General features: G+C 36.6%; 2 protein-coding genes and 2 long non-coding RNA genes across 18 annotated transcripts in view; 2 read left to right on the top strand and 2 right to left on the bottom strand.

Annotated features, from left to right (window-relative positions):
- Window positions 1–532: 532 nt before the first annotated feature.
- Window positions 533–12,462, top strand: LOC136260280 (uncharacterized). 3 transcript variants are annotated; one of them, XM_066053964.1, is made up of 20 exons: window positions 533–571; window positions 1,583–1,796; window positions 1,850–1,987; window positions 2,037–2,167; window positions 2,218–2,337; window positions 2,528–2,932; window positions 2,994–3,113; window positions 3,207–3,285; window positions 3,407–3,600; window positions 3,974–4,040; window positions 4,302–4,500; window positions 4,557–4,668; window positions 4,780–4,923; window positions 7,143–7,425; window positions 8,740–8,830; window positions 8,885–8,936; window positions 9,857–10,060; window positions 10,104–10,173; window positions 10,226–10,278; window positions 10,325–12,462. In XM_066053964.1, exons 7-19 carry the CDS (start codon window positions 3,062–3,064, stop codon window positions 10,239–10,241), a joined length of 1,563 nt encoding a protein of 520 aa, XP_065910036.1. In that variant the 5' UTR covers window positions 533–571; window positions 1,583–1,796; window positions 1,850–1,987; window positions 2,037–2,167; window positions 2,218–2,337; window positions 2,528–2,932; window positions 2,994–3,061; the 3' UTR covers window positions 10,242–10,278; window positions 10,325–12,462. The 3 variants fall into 3 exon arrangements, with proteins under 3 accessions (XP_065910036.1, XP_065910037.1, XP_065910035.1); XM_066053965.1 differs by having other exon boundaries at window positions 2,037–2,337; window positions 10,131–10,173; XM_066053963.1 differs by having other exon boundaries at window positions 2,037–2,337.
- On the bottom strand, window positions 1,079–11,556 carry LOC136260283 (uncharacterized). 6 transcript variants are annotated; one of them, XR_010703478.1, is made up of 9 exons: window positions 11,479–11,556; window positions 8,852–8,891; window positions 8,003–8,786; window positions 7,826–7,929; window positions 7,236–7,394; window positions 4,759–4,921; window positions 3,400–3,538; window positions 1,652–1,764; window positions 1,079–1,589 (listed from the first exon to the last, which is right to left on the bottom strand). It is a non-coding gene; the product is annotated as an uncharacterized lncRNA (long non-coding RNA). The 6 variants fall into 6 exon arrangements; XR_010703476.1 differs by adding an exon at window positions 9,879–9,935 and having other exon boundaries at window positions 7,826–8,786; window positions 11,479–11,553; XR_010703479.1 differs by having other exon boundaries at window positions 3,390–3,538; window positions 7,826–8,786.
- A 1,291-nt stretch (window positions 12,463–13,753) lies between the features above and the next one.
- LOC136259547 (uncharacterized) lies at window positions 13,754–18,480 on the bottom strand. 8 transcript variants are annotated; one of them, XR_010703288.1, is made up of 11 exons: window positions 18,365–18,480; window positions 15,279–16,701; window positions 15,087–15,130; window positions 14,865–15,036; window positions 14,773–14,808; window positions 14,529–14,637; window positions 14,338–14,478; window positions 14,207–14,287; window positions 14,068–14,155; window positions 13,946–14,014; window positions 13,754–13,894 (listed from the first exon to the last, which is right to left on the bottom strand). It is a non-coding gene; the product is annotated as an uncharacterized lncRNA (long non-coding RNA). The 8 variants fall into 8 exon arrangements; XR_010703284.1 differs by having other exon boundaries at window positions 14,529–14,717; window positions 14,769–14,808; window positions 14,863–15,036; window positions 18,365–18,479; XR_010703286.1 differs by having other exon boundaries at window positions 14,529–14,717; window positions 14,863–15,036; window positions 18,365–18,479.
- LOC136259546 (uncharacterized) overlaps window positions 18,471–23,065 on the top strand; it is a 41,321-nt gene continuing 36,726 nt past the window's right edge. The window contains exon 1 of the mRNA XM_066053011.1: window positions 18,471–18,545. The gene's annotated coding sequence lies outside the window, so the exon portion shown is untranslated. The remainder of the gene's footprint in view (window positions 18,546–23,065) is intronic.

Genomic DNA, 23,065 nt, shown 5'->3' with positions numbered 1-23,065 from the left:
ACATGATCAGTTTCACCAATAGCTGTGAATAGCCCTGTGCTGCCAGGTAATGCGAGACGCCACTGACAAATCAGTTCATAGTGATGACAGAGGCACGGCTGAGCCAGCGAGAGAAACAAAGTAAGAACAGTCCTTCTGAAAAAACGGCAGGAGAAAAGAGTTCTTCTAAACCGGCTCAATTTTTTCGCCCTTCTTTTCTAGTGGCTGCCAGCCTGGCGGAGAACACGACGTTGTTGGCCCTGCTAACTACAAGGCTAACTAGTCTTCAACATATCAGTATCCGGGATACGTACACAACATTATCCGGAAAAAATATTTCGTGAAAATTTTCTAAGTCCAAAGTGTGCCCAAAAAAAAAAAAAAATCCCGTTATGCGACGCGAAGCAGGCGCTTGTAACCAAGGTTACCTGGTCACGTGACATTCGCGCATTTTTTTGAATGGTTTGCGCTTGTCGACGTGATGAGTGGTGATTGTTGTGTAGACGCTGTAAGCTTGACAGAACAGCTGAAAGGTGTGTTACCACCTATTGAGCTGGGTATAGATGAACTGGCCCAAGAAAGTGATGCTCAGGTAAGCTTTTGCTTAGGATAATCCTTCTTACCACTAAGTTACCAGTTTGTGGTCAGACTATACTGTATAGTATCAGTGGTAATCACTAATATTATAGCATACTGTTATTAGTTCTTAATTATTTAGTCTGCATGAAATTGTGAGCCTGTATCCAGCCATAGAGTTAAAGAAAATTACAGCTAAGGTGAACTTGGAGAAGGCATGGGTATGCTTTCTTACACGTACCTAAATATGCCACATTTACCATAACGTCTTTTGACAATTAGTTTGGTATATTTGCACTGTAGTGTTCACGTGCATGTATCATATAGTAGCTGTTTCGACCTCAAAGTGAAAGTAAGCATATTCACATATTATTCCAGAGATATTCATTGTCCACAAAGAATGTGTAGTTTATGAGATTATAGTAGAACAATTTTTAAGGTTGCAAGCTTGCTCATATACAAGTAGTTGCACATGGTGACACATATGTAGTATCTACAATAATTTATCATTCCCATGTGTAAGGCCTACTTGTTCCTACCACTTTTTTTCATTAACAAATGAATACATATAAGGTGCATGTAGTCATACATAGGTTTGATTATCATACACCAAAATTATTGAGAATTTCTTACAAAACAATTTCTAACTGCCATGTTGTAGAATGCTATTCTATGTAAGATTTGTTCTATTAAAGTGGTTTGTATTACATACAATTTGGAGAAATGTTAGTAGAATTGTTATACATTCAGTTATATAATAGCTATACCATGCACACCAACCTGTATCAAATTACACACACACACACATATACATATATACGTGTATATATAAGCAACCAGTATATGGGGGAGGGGGGGGAGCTCAATGACAACCACATCTGCTATATTGATTGTATGTGGCTTGTAGAGCAAACACCTTTAAAGATAACACAAAGTGTCTGTTTTTTGTATTTTGCACTATGTCTCATGGTAACGGTGTAACCAAGTGTTATCTCAGTACATCTTGTTGATTTTGTTCTTCATCCAGCCTCAGCCTGCAGTGGTAAAGAATTTTCAATGTAACATCTGTTTGCAGAAATTTACAAGAAGCATAAACCTTAATAGTCACAAGGAGACTGCCCACGATGAAGAAGGAAAACATCATGCTTGTAGGTTTGAATGTCCAAAATGCAATGCTTGATATCGGACAATGACAGAATTGGTATCCCACTGTAATGAATATCACAATGACATTAATTTTGGTTTGTATTATCTATATATTTAACTATTAAGTGTATATATGATATATATGTAGGGATGCAAAATCATGAGTTTGAGACCAATCAAGAATTTATAACATGGAAAGAAAAAGAAGAGGCCACCTCAAATACACACTATATCCTACACCATCAGCCCTATGTGATGTCATCAAGCGAAAATGATGGTATAAGTGGTAAGTTATTTTACTACGTTCAGATATTCAGCTCTATTATTGCCATTAGATGTAGCACAGGAACGCTACTATTATGTATGTTGCAAACTACAAAGCATCCAACCAGCCACGCAAAACTCAGAAAAAACGGCCACATCAAAAGCCAAGCAGAAAACTTGGGAAAACATGCATCTCTCGAATGTATGTTACTAAGTTTAGCTCGGGTAAAATGGAAGTCAAGTTCATCTCAGCCCATTCCAATCACAACCCAGATGAAGATGAAGCTGCATTTGTACCACTGCCAGTAAGTACAAAGGAAGAAATTGCTATGAAGCTTAGTGTGGGGATTTCGATTGAAAGAATAATGGAAGGTATTTAGTACTGCATGTATGCATGCACACACAGACATTCATACAGACATGAACATGAACATGTCTGGTGCATACAACATAAAGTAGTAACATACACTGGCTATCATATATATAAGTGTATCACATAATATGTGAGCTTATCTGAGATGTTTACGCAGTAGTTTTAGTACGTAATTAATATTATTGCTAGACATTAAGGAGGGTGTTGGACATCGCACTATGCGAAAACAGTTTCACGAGTCTCTGTCTCGAAAGCACTTAGCATCCAGAAGGGACATCTTAAACATCAAACATGGCACTCTAGATCAATCAGTCATACAGCATAGTGATGATGCTACATCAGTTCAATTGGCTGTTAATGCACTCCAAGAAGAGGAATACAATCCCATTCTGTACTTTAAGCCCCAACACATTGATGATGAAAATAATCCACAGCTATCAACGGACACCTTCATACTGATTTTACAAACAGAATTTAAGAGGCAAATGTACAGTCAGTTTTGCTCTAAAATTGTGTGCATAGACCCAACACATGGCACAAATTCGTATAAATTTAAGCTCATCACATTGTTAGTGTCAGATGATTTTGCTGCAGGTTAGTTGTGATTCCATCGTGGCTTACTCTGGTGATCTATGTATCTACTTAACTTGCGCAGGCCAGCCTGTTGGATGGTGTATTACAGACAAGGAGGATAGAGATGTTGTGAAATTTTTTCTAGAATAGATGAAGATGAAAAGTCCAGATTCAGAAGTATCATTAATTATGACAGATGATGGTAGGTCACATTAAAATAATATTTTTTTTAGAATCATAGTTATTGCTTTTTGTTAAACATGATATCATTATCGCTGCATGTATGTAACTTCAGACAATGTTGGATGGAAAGCAGCACAAGTAGTGTTTGGACAAGGACTGCATCACTTACTTTGCCGGTGGCATTTAGATAGGTAAGCATGTATGTATGTATGGTTCAATTTATACACCACATTATGTACATGTGCACATATATTTGCATATACTGCATGTAATGTACACTTTGCAATGCTCTTACAATTACATACACTGTAGATCATGGAGAAACAATGTTCGATCAAAAGTCTCACAACCAAACCAACTAGATATATATCAGACACTCTGCATTATGGAAAGTGAGCTGGATGAAGAAGAATTCAAACGGATGATCTGCTCCTTTGTGCAACACTGGGAAAAGAAAGAAACAGTATTCATTAAATATTTCCAGGAAAACTATTTAAATAGATGTGGTAAGAAAAATACTATTAGCTTGTTTTACGTACAGATAATTGAAGCATCACACACATACATACATTACAGTGTATTGTTGCAAAGGTATGTATAAACAAGAATAATATTAAGCAGGTACTGGCAGCAACAACACATTAATTTCCTTAGAGTACTGGCAGTAAGCAACACATTGCTGTGTAGATGACAACTTCCTTAGAGTACTGCCTGTGTTTGTGTGTATGAAAAATACAGTACTCTTGGTGTGCCACAAGACTAATACAGTACTCGGCTTAGTTTTGTGCTGTATTAGTCTCTTAACATTCCCCTTGTGCTGCATTTTCCACACAAGTGTACGTATCCTATACAGTAACATTATGCTTTTATTACATATAGAGAAATGGGCACGGTGTTTTCGGAAATTTGCACATGCTGATACCGACATGAACATGTACTTAGAAAGGTATGCAATCACTAACATGCACACAATTGAGCATGTGAGTATAGTACTAAGGGAAATGTAAAACAAAATCCTCTAAACAATATTCAGTAAAACACCATGCTGCTAAAAATACATAATAATACATGAAGGCTGCTACCATTGTTACAGTATAAGACTCCTATGCATGTTTGTAAAAAGCTCTATGTAACATAGTACAGTACATTAGAACTTGTATTTACAATGTATCTGTAGCATGTTAATTTATAATATTACTATATGTAGCTTTCACAATAAACTGAAGACAGTATACTTAAATGGGAAAGTGAACAGGAGGATTGATGTCCTACTTGATGTTCTTTTGAAGATTGAACATGACCAGTTTTTTCAATATGAAATGAAACACCGTCTATTATACCCAAATAAGCAGACCATCAAAATTGAAGATGCACACAAAAGGGGAATAAAGATCTCACCAGAATCAGTAAATGCAACTGTAATAGTTTATTAAGTACATGTGCTCATGTGTATTTTATATAGAAAATTTTTGACACCCAATGGCATATACCTAGTCAGTCTGGGAATCATTTTCCAGGGTACACCATCACAAAGTTGGCAACTACTTGCAGAAACACAAACTGCACAATTAAATGTAAAATTTGTGGTGAATTGTGTTATCACTTGCACAAATTTGATGACATGTGCTACGATTACATGAACGGAAACCTCTGCAAACACTTACATCAAATTCACTCCTTGTTAGTTGATTCTGCAGAAGAAGCGCAAATTGATGATTCAGCTGATGTTGAGATGGTAGTAACTGATGAGGAGACAGAAGACACCGAGGAGACCCATGATCCAGTCAACCCACGATACAGTTTGCCAAGTGGTTCTTCCAGAAGCACCTGTGAGAAATTAGTGTAGTAATCAAATGAAGAAAAGATGTTATATACACATCTATCATGTATGCAAAAGCAAGAGTTCATAATAAAGGAAGTTGGTCACATGTCATCATTCATCTCGTGATCTCTAAGAAAGTGTTGAACTAATTCAATGTTGACACGTATCTCTTACTATTCTAAAGGACAAATTGTATATACATACCAGAGCATCCCAGAGCCCTTACAAACCTTCTTAGTAAAACGCACTACTTTCCTAGCTGCTGAACAAGCCTTAACACTTACAACAATGCTGAATTTCACATCATAGGGTTATATGACGTGTGACCAACCTCCTTTGAGTTCATACATAATTTTATTAAAGAAATATTCTGCAAAATATTTAATACTATGAACTCTTGGCAATAGTTATAACAAAAGTAGGCTTACATATACGTAGTTGCAGGTGTAGGTAAATTCCCCATACTTCTCATTATTAATTTTATATTTGTTTGTTATACATATTTCAGAGCTTTCCCCAGCAAAACAAAGTAGAGCAGTAAAACTGCTAATATGCTTACCAATATCAAAGTTAATTAGTTAATAATATATATGTATTCGTTTTATCATGTCAAAAGAATTTTAGTAAAGTAGGGCGGTGTTGCACCATTTTATCATTCTTTAGGGAAGCTCTGTAATTCAACATTAGTGAACTCATATACGTATATATATATATATATATATGCATGCCACATCATAGGAAAGAATGTAGTATGCAAGAGATGTTAGAATTGCTCATGTATTAGCTTAGTGTATAAATTGTTACTAAATAAAAATAAATTCTGTATATCCCCAGCCACTTTTGCGGCAAGGTTTTAACACACAAAATATTGACCTTTGCATTATCAAGTACATGTGTAGCTGGGGACATGACTATAGTGGAACATCAATTGGTTGTTTACTTTAGTACTAGCTGTGTTCTGCGTAATACACAGGTTTGTATTGTATTGTATTGTATTGTATTAGTGCTTTACAGTGACCAGCACTGAAGGTCTGACAGCAATATGTGCTGCAGCCTTAGGATTACCTAACCTAATGTTTGCATACAGACGCAAACATTTCAGTAGCCAATCTGCTCAACTAAACTGTAAAAGATGAATAGTAGTACCTCATTCAAGACGATTCTTATTGCTAATGTCAGGAGTATATGTTTGGAATCTCAAAGGTTTGTGTTTCCAAAAAAATATCAACCTCAATACATATGCTGTATGGCGCTATAGTGCTATTTACCGGGTATGATCCGATGTATTGAAATGACCTGAAAGCTTCCAAAAATTTTCAATGTTCTGTTTAACAACACTCTACTGATAGACTGACCGAGATAAATGAACATTGCTTTTGTAGTACTTATGAGCAGTTGCTGGTATATGTAGGGTAGCTGTCACATAGAATAAAGAATGTTTCACACCTTAGGCCAATTTCAATATACTCTGTGTCTTTTTGGCAAGAAAGACCCTATATTTTCATTACAAAATATAGTAATATAATTATTTTGTTCACCTAACAAGTAGACATAATTCCATGAATGGATTACAAAAGTAAGGAACACGCAACGTTACCACCATGTACCCTGTCGTTGGCTACTGACAAATGGTACAGCGATTATAATGTAACTTAGCTACCATTTGACATGAAAGATGTAGCCATTTTCACTCTGCTAGTTGCAACATGGATCAAGAATTTTAATCATCAAAAAATTGCCTTGATCACTTGATTTTATTTTTAAAAGTATCTTAATTCTTGATTGCCAACCATATAAGCTTACTAAATTCTTTGTGTTGCTAAAAGCTGCTTGATTGCCATTTCTGCAGGACACCTTAATTGCTTCATTCACCGCAAAACAGCACCCTGACTGGATCTCAATCGTGCTTCGACAGGTAGTATAGAAGTGACTACCCCCTTGACACTTTTCAGCCAGCAAAAAAATTAATTTTCATACTATTCAAGGATCAACACAATTCAGTATTACAGTGGAATTAACTTGTATTCGCAGCTACACCATAGGTCACGTATTTCATTTAACCGGGTGGCTGTATTACTGCATAATTGTCTCTTTTGCAAAGCTTATTGATTTAACACATATTGTACAAGATTGTGATACATAATATTAATCATGTAAATACTAGCCTTTACTTATGTTGCCTTGTTCTATTATCAGTGAACTTTTTACTTCTTTCATTGTCTATAGCATGTGAACATCATTTACAGACAGCACAAAATTTACTAGTCCAATTACAAGCTATGATAGGTAGTGGAAATTCAGGATTGCAGCATTGCTTACCTCATGTAAATGCAACATTAAAGAAACTTGTATACACTTGTGATGCTGCCAGCAAGATGGATACTACAGGCACAATTACTTCCTTTGAAGACAAGGAAATTTTTGCTCCTGGAAAGAAAATGGATCTTCAACCACGATTTACTGCTACCAGTAATACTCCTGGACACAAGAAAAGAAAGAATGTGTTACAGTATGTAAATGATCAATTTTCTACAGTGTGCTTATACATAATAGCTACACACAGACACACACACTAGATACAAACTTACTAACTACACACACACTAGATACAAACTTACTAACTACACACACACACACACACACATGCACACACATTAGTTACGTACATACAGTGCACACCAGCTACACATATACACATTAGATACAAACTTACTAACCACACACACACACACACACACACACACACACACACACACACACACACACACACACACACACACACACACACACACACACACACACACCACACTAGTTGCATACATACAGTGCACACCAGCTACGTATACACACACTAGATACATACGTACAGTACATATCAGCTCTACATATATACACACACATACACATACACAAAGCAAAGCCCATGAAACATAGCACCAGCACCGGGATATCTGGCATCACTCAGGAACTTGACCCTTATGCAGGCAAATCCTCCTGGGGCAGGACTTGTAACCTGCGGAAGGACTGTCCAGGTATCACAGAGAGAGGTTGCAGAACCCAAAGTTCTGTAAACACCAGGTACCTACCCATTGATGTTACAGCTGGGCGGGCTGCTTCCCCAGATGACACCAGTCCACCAGGTCCCCAATATACTGCTGGGTAGACTGGAGCATGAAGAAAAGATTCTTGCTCAAGGAAACAACAACACCAAATTGGCATAAACAGGCATCGAACCTGGAACCTTTTGATTGCCAGGATGATGCTCTATAGTCACTTACACACACACACACACACACATGCACGCACGCACGCACACACACAGAGTACATACATTAGCTATACACATACTAGTAATGTACTAGTTACACACATTTGTGTGGTGGCTAGTATGTACTGTACGTAACATAGAGTACATACTAGCTATATATGTACAATACATACCCTGTACACATACCCTATACACATAGTAGTTACATATGTATGTACAGTACTTACTAGTTACACACATAAAACATACTAGCACACAATTTTGCCGTGAATAGACTAGGGTAATCATGATAACATGATAGTTACACATGTACGGACATATTTAATGACTGCAAGCTGTGTACCTACTTAATGATTGTTATATACTACAATGTAATCATTTAAACTTCCACCAGTCTTAGTACAGTGTATTGGCTTTATGAAAGGTCTTAATAGTGCAGCAGGTTTATGTCTGGTGTATAGTTTCACTCTATATTTTTGAAATTAGTTTCATTTATATTTTTGTATCACATGTGTTTTGTGCTGTTTTGCTGGTTATGGCTGCCATATGTGACAGTAAGCAACACATTAGAAAGGTACTGGCAGCAACAATAGATGATGACCCTAGTAATGAGGCAAGACAACAAACAAATACGATAACATGTGATGTATGAATATAATAAACATACTGATGCTCTATCATCATGTCATGTGCTGCACAGGATACCACTGAAGTGCAGGATGATGTAACCACAAAGAAAGAACATGAAACTGGTATGTACAAGTACACATAAGCATTACTGTATATGGATGCACAAAGGAATATTGGAAAATCACATAATTGTTTACTAACAAACACACTGGTGTTGTACGTCAGCTTCTTGTACCACCCAAGTGTGCACTTTGATTTACCTGACTCTTACAATAAAAATGTCCGTGTGCATCTAGACAGTTGCTAATGTGTAATATGTTGACATGGTAAGTTTTAATTTTGCAAAAATTTAGACAAAAATCTGAGTGTATAAAGATTTGTACATACTTTAAAATTAAATCATATACAGTAGCATGTTGTCAATAAGCTGATACGCACCTGACAAAAGCAGGATTTTTTATTATTTTTTTTTTTAATTCTCAACATTTCAGCCAATTAGATAATTAGAATGCTTCATCACAAATTTGGAAAGAATCATACCACAAGACAGGAAACTTTGAAGAAAAAAAATTTGACAAGTTTAACAAATTATTGGTTACATTTGTCAAATTTTAATTTGTGTCAATTATCACCTCAAAACTTACTTAGGGTTTAGATCTGTGATTTCCTGCTTTTCATCAAATTTTATCTATCAAAGCTGATTAATTGTGAATTCGTCAAATTTTCTTTTCGTCAATAATTTCCTGTTGTACAGTAACAGAATGTATACTTTTATGGTTTCATCATAAGAACATATGGTGAAACTTTCATGGGGTGCAGACACAGATATTTGGTTTTGAAATGTTATGTAGGTCAAGTAGTACTACAGATGTAACAAATTTCAATTACGCTACTATAAATCCATCCATGTGTTAATTAAAAATTGAGCTATCAACTGCATAGGAGATGAATGCACACATACAGTGTACTGTAAGCATACATCTGTATTCAATCAGAATGATTATACACCTGTATATTGTACACTTGGTATAACATATTATAGTGGGAAGTAAGCGTGTACGTACCAGATGTGGAGTGTGTGGTGGATGTACTACTACAGATGACTGCGGCTGCTGTAAGCACTGCAAGGACAAGAAAAAGAATGGTGGTCCAGGACGGCTTAAGAAAGCATGCATCAAGAAAGTGTGTACTGCAATAAACAGTGCAAATTCACGACTGACTGTACTTCAAGAAACATTGCAAGCTTGTAAGGTTTTAACAAGATGTTCATATGTCACTTATGCTCACAGATACTATTGCTCAAACACTACCTGCAGTAACAAGTGCAACAACATCAAGTTCATTTATTCTTGAACTCAGGTATGTAATAGTTGAAACTATATTATGTGAATGACACCATTTTTTAAAATAGATCAATGCACAACTAATTCCTTGCCAAAGATGTCCGTTGCACAATATTACCAGGTACGTGTATATGTTGCGGCAATAATATCAAATACTGATTGTATAGGGAATAGCAGCAGGCACACTCAACAAGTTACCAACAGCCAAAATAGCCGATGATCCAATCCCCCCACAATTTCTCCATCTGTTTAACACTTGCAGTAGTAACTTTAGTGCAGCAGCTCTCTTCCTCAAATGACAAGGAAGAAGAATTGAGAGCGTGTTGGGAGATAGGAACTGTCTGTTCCGCTCCCTTGCTTTTATTGTACACAAAAACCAAGATATGCATGTGAAGACCAGAGAAGACATCACACGGTTTATCAAGCAACACAGACACATGTTTCAACCATATTTAACACAAGACAGGAACATTGACAGACATCTACACAACATGGCAAAGCCTGGTACATGGGGCACACAGGTTGAATTACTAGGGGCAGCAACACTCTACCAAGTGCCAATCTACGTTGCCAGCACAAGTCAAGATCAAACATTTCACTGGAGGAAGTACACTCCACTTACACACCTGAAAACTATTGAAGAGACATGCACAAATAAAAGCCACATGGAGATAGCCCGCCTAGATTCTTGTCATTTTGACCCCATTGTATCAGTAGACAGTAACAGTAGTAGTGAACCAACTATAATGGCCAGGAACCACCAAGGAGGAACGATTCATTAAATAACTAATGACTTATTCTCGACTTAGCTATAGAGGACTTGCAGCGTGACGTAAATTATCGTAATTGCTAAGCAACCCAGCTGTCGGCCATGTTTCGGGATAGTGTTGTGGCTGAAAGGCGCTTTCTCGGGATTTGGTACAGGCTGCAATGAAGCAAATCAGTGTTGAGTTGTGTTGTAAATACCACCCAGCTCGTTAAAAACAGCGAAGAAGTTTATAGAATTGGTGAGTAATGTATCGAAATTTAATTAGCCACCTATTTCACAAAGCCAATGATAAGAATCATAAGATCTTCTATTTCGAAACCAGCCCTGCTTCCCAGTGTCACTATACCCAGCGCTTAGTGAATAAATCTCGTTACCTTTGTTCTGACCCAATATGCGCCATAGAAAGTTGTCCCGAAACATGTCCGCCTAGTAACCGTTGCTTCACGCGTGCAAGTCCTCTATTAATATTGCAAAGAGTTACTTGAGTTTTTATCTTATTTTAATGTGGGAAGGTTAAGAAATACAAACAGTAATGTACAAAACACAACTTACTAGCGAGGAAGACAACGGTGTACAATTGAGAAGCAGGTGAATTAACTGAACAAATGAAGCCCCCGTGGTCCAAAAAGCGCATCGAATTACACTGATTAAGCGCACAAAATATTACGTTGCCATGGTTACAAGCGCCTGCTTCGCGTCGCATAACAGGATTTAAAAAAAATTCGCCCGGGTCGGACTAGGATGACCCGACCCGGTTTCAACGCTGATCCACATAGTTCCAAAATTAATATTAGGATTTATCCTTTAAAGGTAGGTTGTTTCTATTACTGATATCCTCTCTCATGACCAAAACTACCATATAAGTTTATCACTTATATTAAATTAGAGACAGATTTATCCCCTTTATCCAACTGAACTTTATTTCTATGAGAGTGTGATATGTCATGTTGATAGTGAATACATTGAAATGTATAGCCTTTTCCTGTTTTGGTGCATCAACATGTACCACTTATGTCTACCAAAACAGTAATAACAAATTTAACTGTACATGCAGTTTATATAATCCACTTGTGAAAATATTCATATTAAATAGTGATCTTTAACATGGAGCATCCATTGTTAGCAAAATAAAGATATAAGCCTTGATTGGTATGCCATTGTTTAATCACACAAATCTTCTCACTCATAGTACCTGTTGAATCATTGAGACGATAAAGCATTGCTACAAGTGCTATACACAACAATTATATAGAACGTAATGGAGACAAGTATAGCATAAGGTGAAGCTGAATGAAGTCCTTGTGCCAAATAGCCTTGAAACAGCCATCTTCATTCTGGGCACCATCTGGAGTGATCACTTCTCTGGCTTTTGAGAGCTTTCTTCTTCATGTAAAACAGCATGTTGCTCATGCGGAGTTCTATAACTATCTCCATATAGCATTGTGGTCATGTATAGAGCACTGTGTGTGGTCACATAAGCCATTCTGTACGGAAAATATAGCACAGTTTTTGTTTTGATCAAAGTTCTATAACTTATCTACACAGATTTGTTATGTAAATATTGTTTTTGCTATTATCAGCCATATGTGGTATAACACTACTAACACCATCAGAATATTAGATAACAGTATGAAACAAAGTTGGATAATATTACAACACAATAATGCCACACAGTTGAGGTGCACTGTGAAAAAAGCTCAGAATAATAAGGTATATAACAGTCTTATTATGTTAGTATTGGAATGAAATAGTACAGCATATGTGACCGGATTTGCGAAAAGGTACCTTTTTCACACACAAAATTTGACCCATTTTTTGAACTTTAAAGCCTCATAACATTTTGATAATGGCACATAATTGCATGAAATTTTCAATGAATGTACCTACAGGATCTGGCTACAGATTGATACTAAAAACAAGTTAATCAGTATAAGGAGTCAAGTGGTACATCATTTTGTTTGCTGGTATGTCAAATGTGTGGAAAAGGTACCTTTTCGCAAATCCGGTCACATATATTATTAGATTAGGACTTTACTATAACAAGCTTATTGAATACATTTAAGACAGTCATGTATTAGAGATTAAATCACTAGTATACTGCGGTGTATTATCAGACTATACTAAGCCTATTTCAACCATATATTGGCTACTATACTACTATACTTTTTTACTTTCCTATAATTTGTGGCTACCTTAATTAAATAATTTCTATAATTATATTTATAATGAATTTAATTCTGTAAATGTGACCTGATCTTGGAAAACCTACCTTTTTGGCACATGGGTCAATTTTCTGTTTTATAGCTTAAATGAGATACTGGGTACTCATCTATCTTGTGTTAAAATTTCAGCTTAATATCTTTAAGCATTTCTGAGATATGGCTGATTTTCTGTCCTGTACATTACAAACTAACTTTTATGGTAATGTATTGAGTTCTGTGGGTGATTAAGGGTGACAAATGGTGACAAATCACTTTGTTTACTAATAATTTCATTTTTACCATCTAAAATACTTTAAAAGACATTTCTGATAGTTTAATGAAGTATTCTTGGTACTTTTCTGCAATTAAATGCCTTGTATCATTGTCTAAGACTAAGTTTTAGCCATTCCAGCACCTGAACAAATCACCCAATTTGTAAGTTACTTGTTGTCCCATGCATGTGAAATTACTACATGGTCTGATATAATCATCCATATCTCCTAGGAAAAAGAAGCTATGGGTGTGAAACGTCACAGCAAGAAGGTGTAATAGTTGCTTTATCCAAATGTGCAAAAAAATTAATTTAAAAATTATTGTTGAAATTTTCATTTGAGTTTTCCCAAAAAGTTAGCTTGTGCCCAAAAGGTAGGTTTTCCAAGATCCGGTCACAAATATGTTAAAACCACAATAGGTACAGCTAGTAAATCAATGTCTCCTTGGCCATGGCAGTATCAAATCAATTTCGTCATTTATCAGTCTTTATCCAACTGCAGCAGGTAAGACAGTAAATACAATTCACAAGTTCCATTACAAATTACCTGTATTATCATCACTATGTAGAACTCTGTGACAATCTGTTAGTCGTCTGGTAGAACTGTCCCACAGCTCTAATACAAAGATGGTAAATATAATGTGTATTCTGGATAATCGTTGGACTTACAGTTTGTAATAATAAGAATCTCATAAAACCATGACCTTGTCTGGAAACCTAGTATTACCATGTAGAATGGTGGCTAGGTCCCACAACTCTATTAAAGATGGTAAATATAATGCGTATACTGAACAACCATTATACTTACAGTTTGTAACAATCTTTTAAAACTGAGACCGACAATCCATGTACATCTAAGACAAGTCTGATAAGACCAGGCCTCACAACCCTAAATGGAGGCAAACATAATTCATATTCTGGATTATTTGGTGTACTTACAGGTGTTATCAGTGAGTCTAACCAGACATAAAACAGCCTCTTAGTATGTGACTTTGTTGGGCTAACGTGTTACGTAAGCTCACAAGAAGCATCTGATACACTCATAACCAAGTCCAAGAATCTTGTAATCACTAAGTACAACTGAAACAAGACTAAATATAATATAATTTGCATACTCTCAGTGAACTTACTTTTGTTAGCAATACGAGCATGGTCAGTGAAATAAGGACAAACAAGACGGAACAGGTTCTTGAAAGCACTCAACTCATTTACAGTGCCAGACGAGGTAGCAGCCGTCAGCTGTTGATAAAAAGTAGTGAAAAACATGAAGAATTAAATGAGACCGGTTCCCAGAAGAAATGAGACCAGTTTCCACAAACCTAAACGAAGGTAAATATAAATTGTATACTGGACACTCTCAGTGTACTTACTTACAGATGTTAGCAATAAGAATCACCAAGTCTGTAATTCCTACCCCATTGAAAAGAAAATGAATAAAAACACAATCAGGCTGAATGCACTTACACCTGTAAGTAATTAGATGACGTTGAACAACTCCGTGAAAAAGAACAAAACTGTCCACATATGGTCACTACCAGATTCTTTAAAGGAAGCAGCTGCCATTGAAGGAAACTAACACTGCAGATATTGTACACTGACAGCCTGTAGAACTAAGAGGTTCGACAAGAAACTGTACCTCTGAAGAGATAATATACAAAATCATAAGAGCAGACCATGCATACTCTTACCGTTGATGGCTGATGAACTGTGTCCACTCGTCATCCGCTATAAGCTGAGATATAACAGGATATAAAACATGTAATACGTACACAGCAACACCAAAGTTGAATCATTTGCAGGCCATCGTCATACAATACACAATAAACAATTTAATATGGCTAAACCTATCGTACAAGCTATCATTGTAGTCTAATACTTACTCATCTAGAGCTGTTTTTGATTGCTGCCATCGAAGGAATTGTCCACTTGGCCGCGCCATTTCACCACTACAGCCAGCAGGGATGTACAGTTGTGGTCCATAACTATCATCGTGGCTCATTGGACAATGGCGCCGATCGCGTACACTCTCTCCGTGAGATACACCGTCGCATCACTCACATTTACAACCTCTAATACAACAATAGCGACAAAGATGGCGACTTAATTGCATCTAATACGCATGCGCTCCCCTTCAATTTTAAACAAGCATTACTACGAACTTTTGCAGCTGTGCTAACTGTGCAAGAAACTCTAGATTTGTATGGATCTTAGATTGAATAAGTAATTTTACTGGTATTATATGCTTTGCCGTATCAAAATGTGTGTGTATGAAATTATCACAACAAACTGAAGCTATAGCTAGTTAGCTAGCTATAGTGATTAACAGAAGTGTAGCTACTTATTGTAAAATCATCATGACTTTGTTTGGTACAGTAAAAAAATCTTAAGTCACATGAGATGGTGATAATGAGATGGTGAAGCTAAAAATGAGACAATAATGAGATCTGATGGTGAAGCTAAAAAGTTATCACATTTAGTTAAGTAAACAAAGCCATACAAAGAATGTGTATTAAACTAAAGTATAATCTGTTTCCCATAATATAAGATGGGGTTTATACTAAAGTATAAGATAGTTAGTATAATGCAAGGCTATACTGAGATTATTTGTATAGTTTAAGCCATTAGATATACCATATTATATTCCTCTTTTTTCACAGTGGTGCCTACTTATGGTAAGCAACTAAAATGATTGATGTGGTATTTGAATATGGCATCTGCTTATCCACTACATGAAAATCATCACCAAAATCTTTAGCCTACTGACTGGCTGAGAAGTACATCATTCAGAATTGCATAATTTAAAAACACAGACAAAACTGCTTGACTTAATGTGTATGCTGTACATACCTGGGTACCAACCAACTAACAGTCCTAAGCCCCAAGGTGATGGAATTTTCCATACAAGCACTTGTGTGTTGTGAGAACATGCTGTAAGCTTGACTAACTATGGTCACAGGATGCCAGATTTGGAACAGCTAACTAATCTTTCTTAAATTACATTACTCAGAGTTGTATAATTGCAACATGTGACACTTGCCACAAAGGCAGAAACAATTTACTAAACAAGTACACACGGAACTCACATGGATATAGGTGGACGGATTTGGAGCATATATTTTATGACCAAATGTAGCAACAATATTATGTTAGAGTAAGAACTAGATATTGTTCATGCTGCATAATGTTCAGATATTGCAAAGGAAAATAAACACTGCTTTAACATGGGCTTCTTTATGGATCACAGATGCTCATGGAGAAGTTCTCATTTTGCAGTGCTTCTGAGAATTACATCAGTCACAATTCCTACAAATGTATCCAGACATTCACTGGAGCATGGCATGCTTGCTTACTAGGATGATAATACACACAGCACAAGGGAAGCTAAAACCTTTATGATTAACTCGTGAAACTAGATGCACTGGAGTTTAAAGTAATTATCAATCAATCAATCAATCAATCAATCAATCAATCAATCATTAATCTATTGGCCAGCTTACTTTTACAGGTGTTTGAATTATGGAACAGCTGTATAGAAACAAGTAATATGTGCATACTAAAATTTAAAATTAATGCATGATTAAGGTGGCCAAGAAGTTTAAAGTAACTGTTTCAATTATGACTTCAATTCTGTAATGAAATTGGGATGGGTTGATTGTTTATAGTAAAGCTACCTCCTATTCATGGTTATACACTTCAGTGCTAATTCCACCTCATACCAGAAGCCACATGGCTAATAATCCAGTGTAGTCAACACTTTGTAACATGGTATTTTTGATGTTGTTCAAATAAATGATTTGCGTACTACCACACTGGTTGGGCTACCATTCAATGTCTCTAATGTGTGAAGCAGCAAAGATAACAGATTTTGTGATGAAAGCACCAACTGATTCTGTGAATGGCTTAATATTTGACCATATAGGTATATATATCTTTGACTCATATCCTTGTAAACAATACATATACCCAGTTGTGCATGATACAATCTGTAATCTCTCAACACCACTTTGTGTAGTATAGTGAAGCTAGCAACCGTGATTTCTATTCAAGGATATTGAAATACAGTTCTATCCAAAATTTCTATACAAGGAAATTGAAACACATTTCATCTGTGATTTCTACTCATGAAAATTGAAGCACATTTTATCTGAAGTAACAATCATTAGCAGCAACTATTGCTATTAGTCATAATATAAAGTAATCTCTAGCTAACATATACCACTCTCTAATATTCACAGAAGCTAATAAAACATCACCAGAACAAAAGTATTATATAGAAATAAACATACTGACAGAAGGTAAGTTTAGTAAAGCCCAGAGCCGGTAAACTCTCATCCTGCTCAAATATGTACGCTATTGGCTTGACAAGCTTAAGAGCCACAACTAGCAAATTTTCATCCCTGAATGGTAATGAAGGTGCCACTCTTGAATAATAGTCACCATACTTCTATTATTCACAAACTCTCAATTGTGAGACTCTCCTATCACCAGATTGCATGTCAAACCTCAAGTGTATTTTAGTACTCCAATGATTTATTTCTACCAACCAAAAAGGCCCACAACACCAGTGAAACACTACTCAAATGTTATTAGTGCTATTCTCTCCAATAGTAGCTACCCTGACAGGTTTGTGTGGTGAAAGTAAAGTTAGCCAGCACTTAAAAGGTAGGCTTTGAGGGTACCGTATACAGGGCTTCTATAGATTGTCATAGGTACACATTGCATTCTATGGTACTTTGCTAAGTCATACAACAATGGCTTCACATTTAATTTAATTTAATTAACCCTTTATTACCGAAGTTTTTTTTTACAAAACCTCAAGTGTCAAAACTTTTATGGCTTGTGTGAACTGCGAGCGATACAAGTGGACCCCACCCATTAATTAACCCATCAAACTATATACCGTTTAATAGCCATCTCTCTCTTCTACCAACACATCTAGAATACTTACAGATCACACACAACTCACGCGCTATGAAGCGAAGAAAGCGTATCTTCTCCGTATCGCCATGGCATTGAAAGATGGGCGCCGCCATCTTACTAATCAACGCGATGACATCACACTATTTATTTTTAGAATCCTTATCACGTGGGGAAATAACTAAAGCCTCCTAGTAGCAGGGAGAAGGCGAACATCGAGTTTTAAACAGGTATGATTGTTTTGTATACGCTATTTTATATTGCCAAGCTTCTTCCTATCGCCGAACGGTAAACGTCATTAGACGCGCCCGGTCCTTCTGAGCAGTTTGGTAGCAATTTCAGCTTCGTAGCCCCTAGGAAAAAGGAGTTATGGTTCCGTTTATAAAGGGCACTCGTTATGGCAATATATTAGCCATTCGATAATAAAGGGACAGCAACACTGAACCAGCAAGTCATGCAAGTGTGATTATCCCAAGAAATTTACAAATTCCACTACTCAGTGAAGTGAAACTAATGGCCCATATCAAAACTTGTGTAAGATATTCCGGTTTTCCGAATGGGTTACGCCCGTTTCGTATAAAGTAACTAGAGGTGTACCGATATAGGTTTTTGGCATGTACAGATATCCGATATTGATGCCACCAAAAAAGCCGGTAACCGATAGTCGATCCGATATTTGCATTATAGTTAAAAGTGTACATTTACCTACCCTTCAACAACATGTGCATGTATTCATTGCTATACTCTGCCTGTGGTGGTATACAGCTTGAGTTTCTATTGTGCAATTCAGACAATTAGGCACCCACAAACATTTTTATGTATACTTCATAAAGACTTAAACGGATATTTCTGCATTACTCCGCATTCTAATGGCTTGTGAGAAAGCTTGTACAGCAAGTTTCCTTGGTTATCCTGTGACCCTTCCTTTTATTATTACAAGGTACTCCATAACTGCTTCATTTGTAAAGACTGTATTAAGCTTTCCTGCAACAAACACTAGAATCGCGTGTGTTTATATGGCTTCTCGTAGCGTAGCGCTTGTTTCAAAGTGAACAATAAGCCTCTGGCACTAAACAGTCACATGAATAACGTAGAAAACCAATGCACAATCCGTTTATGTACAAACTATTGTTACTGTATAAATATCGGTAGCGATATCGGTCCTCCTGCTGTTCTGCACCGATACAGCTTATAGGTAAAAATTACCATTTCAGTGGCCGATATTATAGCCGATCCGATTATCGGTACACCTCTAAAAATAACACCGTCCTCTAAACAAGGCGCCATAACTTTGCTTTGATTTTTCGATTGTGGGAATGGTTGTTAACTCCTCTGAGACTTTTCATCTTTGAGGCTCCTTTTAGACGCTAAGACACTCCTTATCGTAGACCGTCATGGCGAATATGGGCCGAAGGGCTAAAAGGAAGCTTCAAGGGACATCTCCACACAAAAGGAAGACTAAAGGCGGAAAAAACAGCGAAGTTGATTGTCTAATCTGCGAAGAGCCGATTTTGGAAGCTGGCAAACACTGTGTGGGTGACGATGCTGTGTTCTGTGAAGGAAATTGTCAGGGCTGGTTACACAGAAAATGTGCTGGATTGACTCGTCCCGCCTTCGAGAAATTGGGTGAGCCAAACACACAATACTTATGTTCGTACTGTATGATGGTAAGTCAGAACAATGAAATATCCAAACTCGCAAATATAATAAAGGATCTCAACTCTGCCATCATTTCACTGACAGAAACCATAACATCATTAAAGTCTTCTGTCACAAAGTATACTCCTACATCTGTTCAGGAAGCAGATGCCAAAACTAACATACCAGTAAAGAGAACTGTACATGACAGAAGCATGAATATTGTTGTGTATGGTATCAATGAATCTCCCCCTAAAACCGCTAAGCCTGATAGAACCAAAAATGACCTACTTAACTTACTTCCTGTACTAAATGCTGTGGATTCTTCTATCCAGAATGCATCAATTAAAGATCTATATCGACTGGGGAAATTTGACCCAAGCCAAACTCGACCAAGACCCATTTTAGTGAAGTTTCTTCGCAGGATTGATGTCAGTACTATTTTATCAAACAGAAACCTAGTTAAAAAACCTGTCATCATCAAAGCTGATATGTCTAAGGATGAGAGAAAGATCGAATCCATGCTTTTACAGGAACGCTGGAGACTTATACAACAAGGCACAAATCGCAAATATATTACTATCCGAAAAAATGAAATCTTTGTGGGCAAACTACTTCATGGAAAAGTCATCGACCAAAACTTTGTAAGATATGGACCACAGGTCAACACTACTGAAAATAGCTCAGCATCATCCATCTCTGTTGAAACTGAAATGGATCAAAATGGAACAACCTCATGACTAGCAAATCCAAATCATTATCTTGCACCTACTAACCTTAACCACAACTGTAATGCAACAAATCAAGAACATTCAAATCGTAATGAAATATCTCTAGTGATTGCAAACTTTTGTAGTGTTTACAATAAGCAGGCAGAACTGGAAGCCTTCCTATCAACACATAATATTGACATACTGCTTGGATCAGAATCTCATCTTGAAAACACCATACTAAATAGTGAAATATTTCCAAATTCCTACAATATATACAGAAAGGATAGAAATAGGCATGGTGGTGGTGTATTTATCTTGATCAGAGACACTTTTTCAACTTCAGAAATAACTTTAGAGTCGCCTTTGGAAATTGTGTGGATCAAAGTGCATATTAAAAACTACGATGACCTTATAATTGGATCGTTTTACTGTCCACCAAACTCTCCACCAACAGTATTTGATGATTTAGTGCAAAGTGCAAAATTTTAGTGAAATCAAGGAGAAACATCCTCACACCAAGATTATTATTGGAGGTGATTTCAATTGTCCTGGAATAGACTGGGAACATGGTTTCTTATCAGCAGAGTCATACACATCTAGATTACTCTGAGAAAAACTTCTAACATTTTTACAAGACTTTCATCTCAACCAGATTGTCAACGGCATAAACATCCTAGACCTGTGTTTTACATCTCACCCTAATATCATCTCCACTTGTAACTCCATACCTGGCTTTAGCGACCACGATGCCATATTGGTCAGTCTATCTGTCTCATTTTATCAACAAAAGCTAGAGCCACACAGAGTACCTCTTTACAAAAAAGCAAATTGGGACATAATACGAAGTAGACTATCTGATCTGTTACATGAATATTTTAATTTAAACAGCACCTCAGTCAGAACTGTCGATGAAAACTGGTCCTTTTTTCAAGAAAACTTCCAGAGCATTATAGATGATCATGTCCCTTTTAAAACACTACGAAAAAATACTTGTCTCCCCTGGATGACAGCTGAACTCACACGCCTAATAAGAAAAAAGAAACGAGTATATAAGAGGGCTAAACTTCACAAGCGAGACTCAGATTGGTCAGAATACAAAGATTTACAACGTAAAGTACGTCAAATGTTAAAACATAAGCACAGGGCTTATATTACTAACATTATTTCATCTTCAAATGATAACAAATTGTTCTGGAGATATATTAAAGCTAAACAACAAGATACTACAGGAATTACTACCTTAAAAGGTCCTGATGGTGAAGCTATAACAGAGTCAATAGATAAAGCAAATATCTTAAATGAACATTTTAAATCTACATTTACCACAGAACAACTTGATAACTTTCCTTCTAAGTCCAATTCTCCGTATCCATCTATGCCACATTTTGAGATTACCACACAAGGAGTTTACAATATACTAAATGAAGGTAATTCATACAAATCTCCAGGTCCTGACAAGTTACACCCTTATGCCCTAAGAGCCACAGCAGCAGAGATATCACCTATGCTTACCCACATCTTCCAACAGTCTCTCAGCTACAGTAGATTACCAACTCAATGGAAGCATGCATATGTCACACCAGTTTATAAAAAAGGAGACAAATCAGATCCCAAAAACTACCGTCCAATATCACTAACTTCAGTAATCTGCAAAACCATGGAGCACATCATTGTCAGCCAATTAATGAAACATCTAGAGTCAACCAACATCTTAACAGAAAATCAATTCAGCTTCAGAGAACATCACTCCTGTGAATCACAACTGCTTGTGACTGTCAATGATATAGCCAAAGCAATAAACAATAAACTACAGGTAGATTTGGCAGTACTAGACTTCTCCAAGGCCTTTGACAGGGCGCACATGCTCGACTTCTAAACAAACTGGAGTATTATGGAGTGAGAGGAAGTTTGCTGGAATGGTTTGAATCATTTCTACACAACAGAACACAGCAAGTAGTAATAGAAGGCCGTTATTCCATATCTTGTGACATAACATTTGGTGTCCCCCAAGGCTCAGTTCTTGGACCTGCCCTTTTCCTAATATATATACGACATAACTACAAACATACATAGTGAGTTGCGACTGTTTGCAGATGACATTTTAATTTATAGGCCTATACACTCACCAAGTGATCAGAAGATTCTGCAGGATGACTTAACTACTCTTATAAAATGGGCAAATGAATGGCAGATGGACTTTAATGTATCTAAATACAACATCTTACAAGTTACCACACACCATACCACCAAAACATTTACATATCAAATGAATGTAGTGCCCTTGAAATCAGTAGAAAAGATTAAATATCTTGGAGTTTACTTGAACAATAAACTTTCATGGCACGATCACATTGACTACATATGCAACAAAGCAAATCGATTACTTGGTTTCCTAAAGC

The sequence above is a fragment of the Dysidea avara genome, chromosome 7, assembly GCF_963678975.1.
Source record: "Dysidea avara chromosome 7, odDysAvar1.4, whole genome shotgun sequence".
Lineage (NCBI taxonomy): Eukaryota > Metazoa > Porifera > Demospongiae > Dictyoceratida > Dysideidae > Dysidea > Dysidea avara.
This window is presented reverse-complemented; position numbering and strand designations above follow the sequence as displayed.

What these genes read in the sequence shown, in the direction of transcription:
- LOC136260280 (XM_066053964.1), top strand. Translation starts at nt 3,062, where the DNA reads ATGAAGATGAAAAGTCCAGATTCAGAAGTATCATTAATTATGACAGAT. An exon ending in CACAAACTGCACAATTAAAT is followed by an intron (nt 4,669 to 4,779) that starts GTAAAATTTGTG and finishes ACTCCTTGTTAG; the next exon opens with TTGATTCTGCAGAAGAAGCG. An exon ending in TCAAGAAACATTGCAAGCTT is followed by an intron (nt 10,061 to 10,103) that starts GTAAGGTTTTAA and finishes TTATGCTCACAG; the next exon opens with ATACTATTGCTCAAACACTA.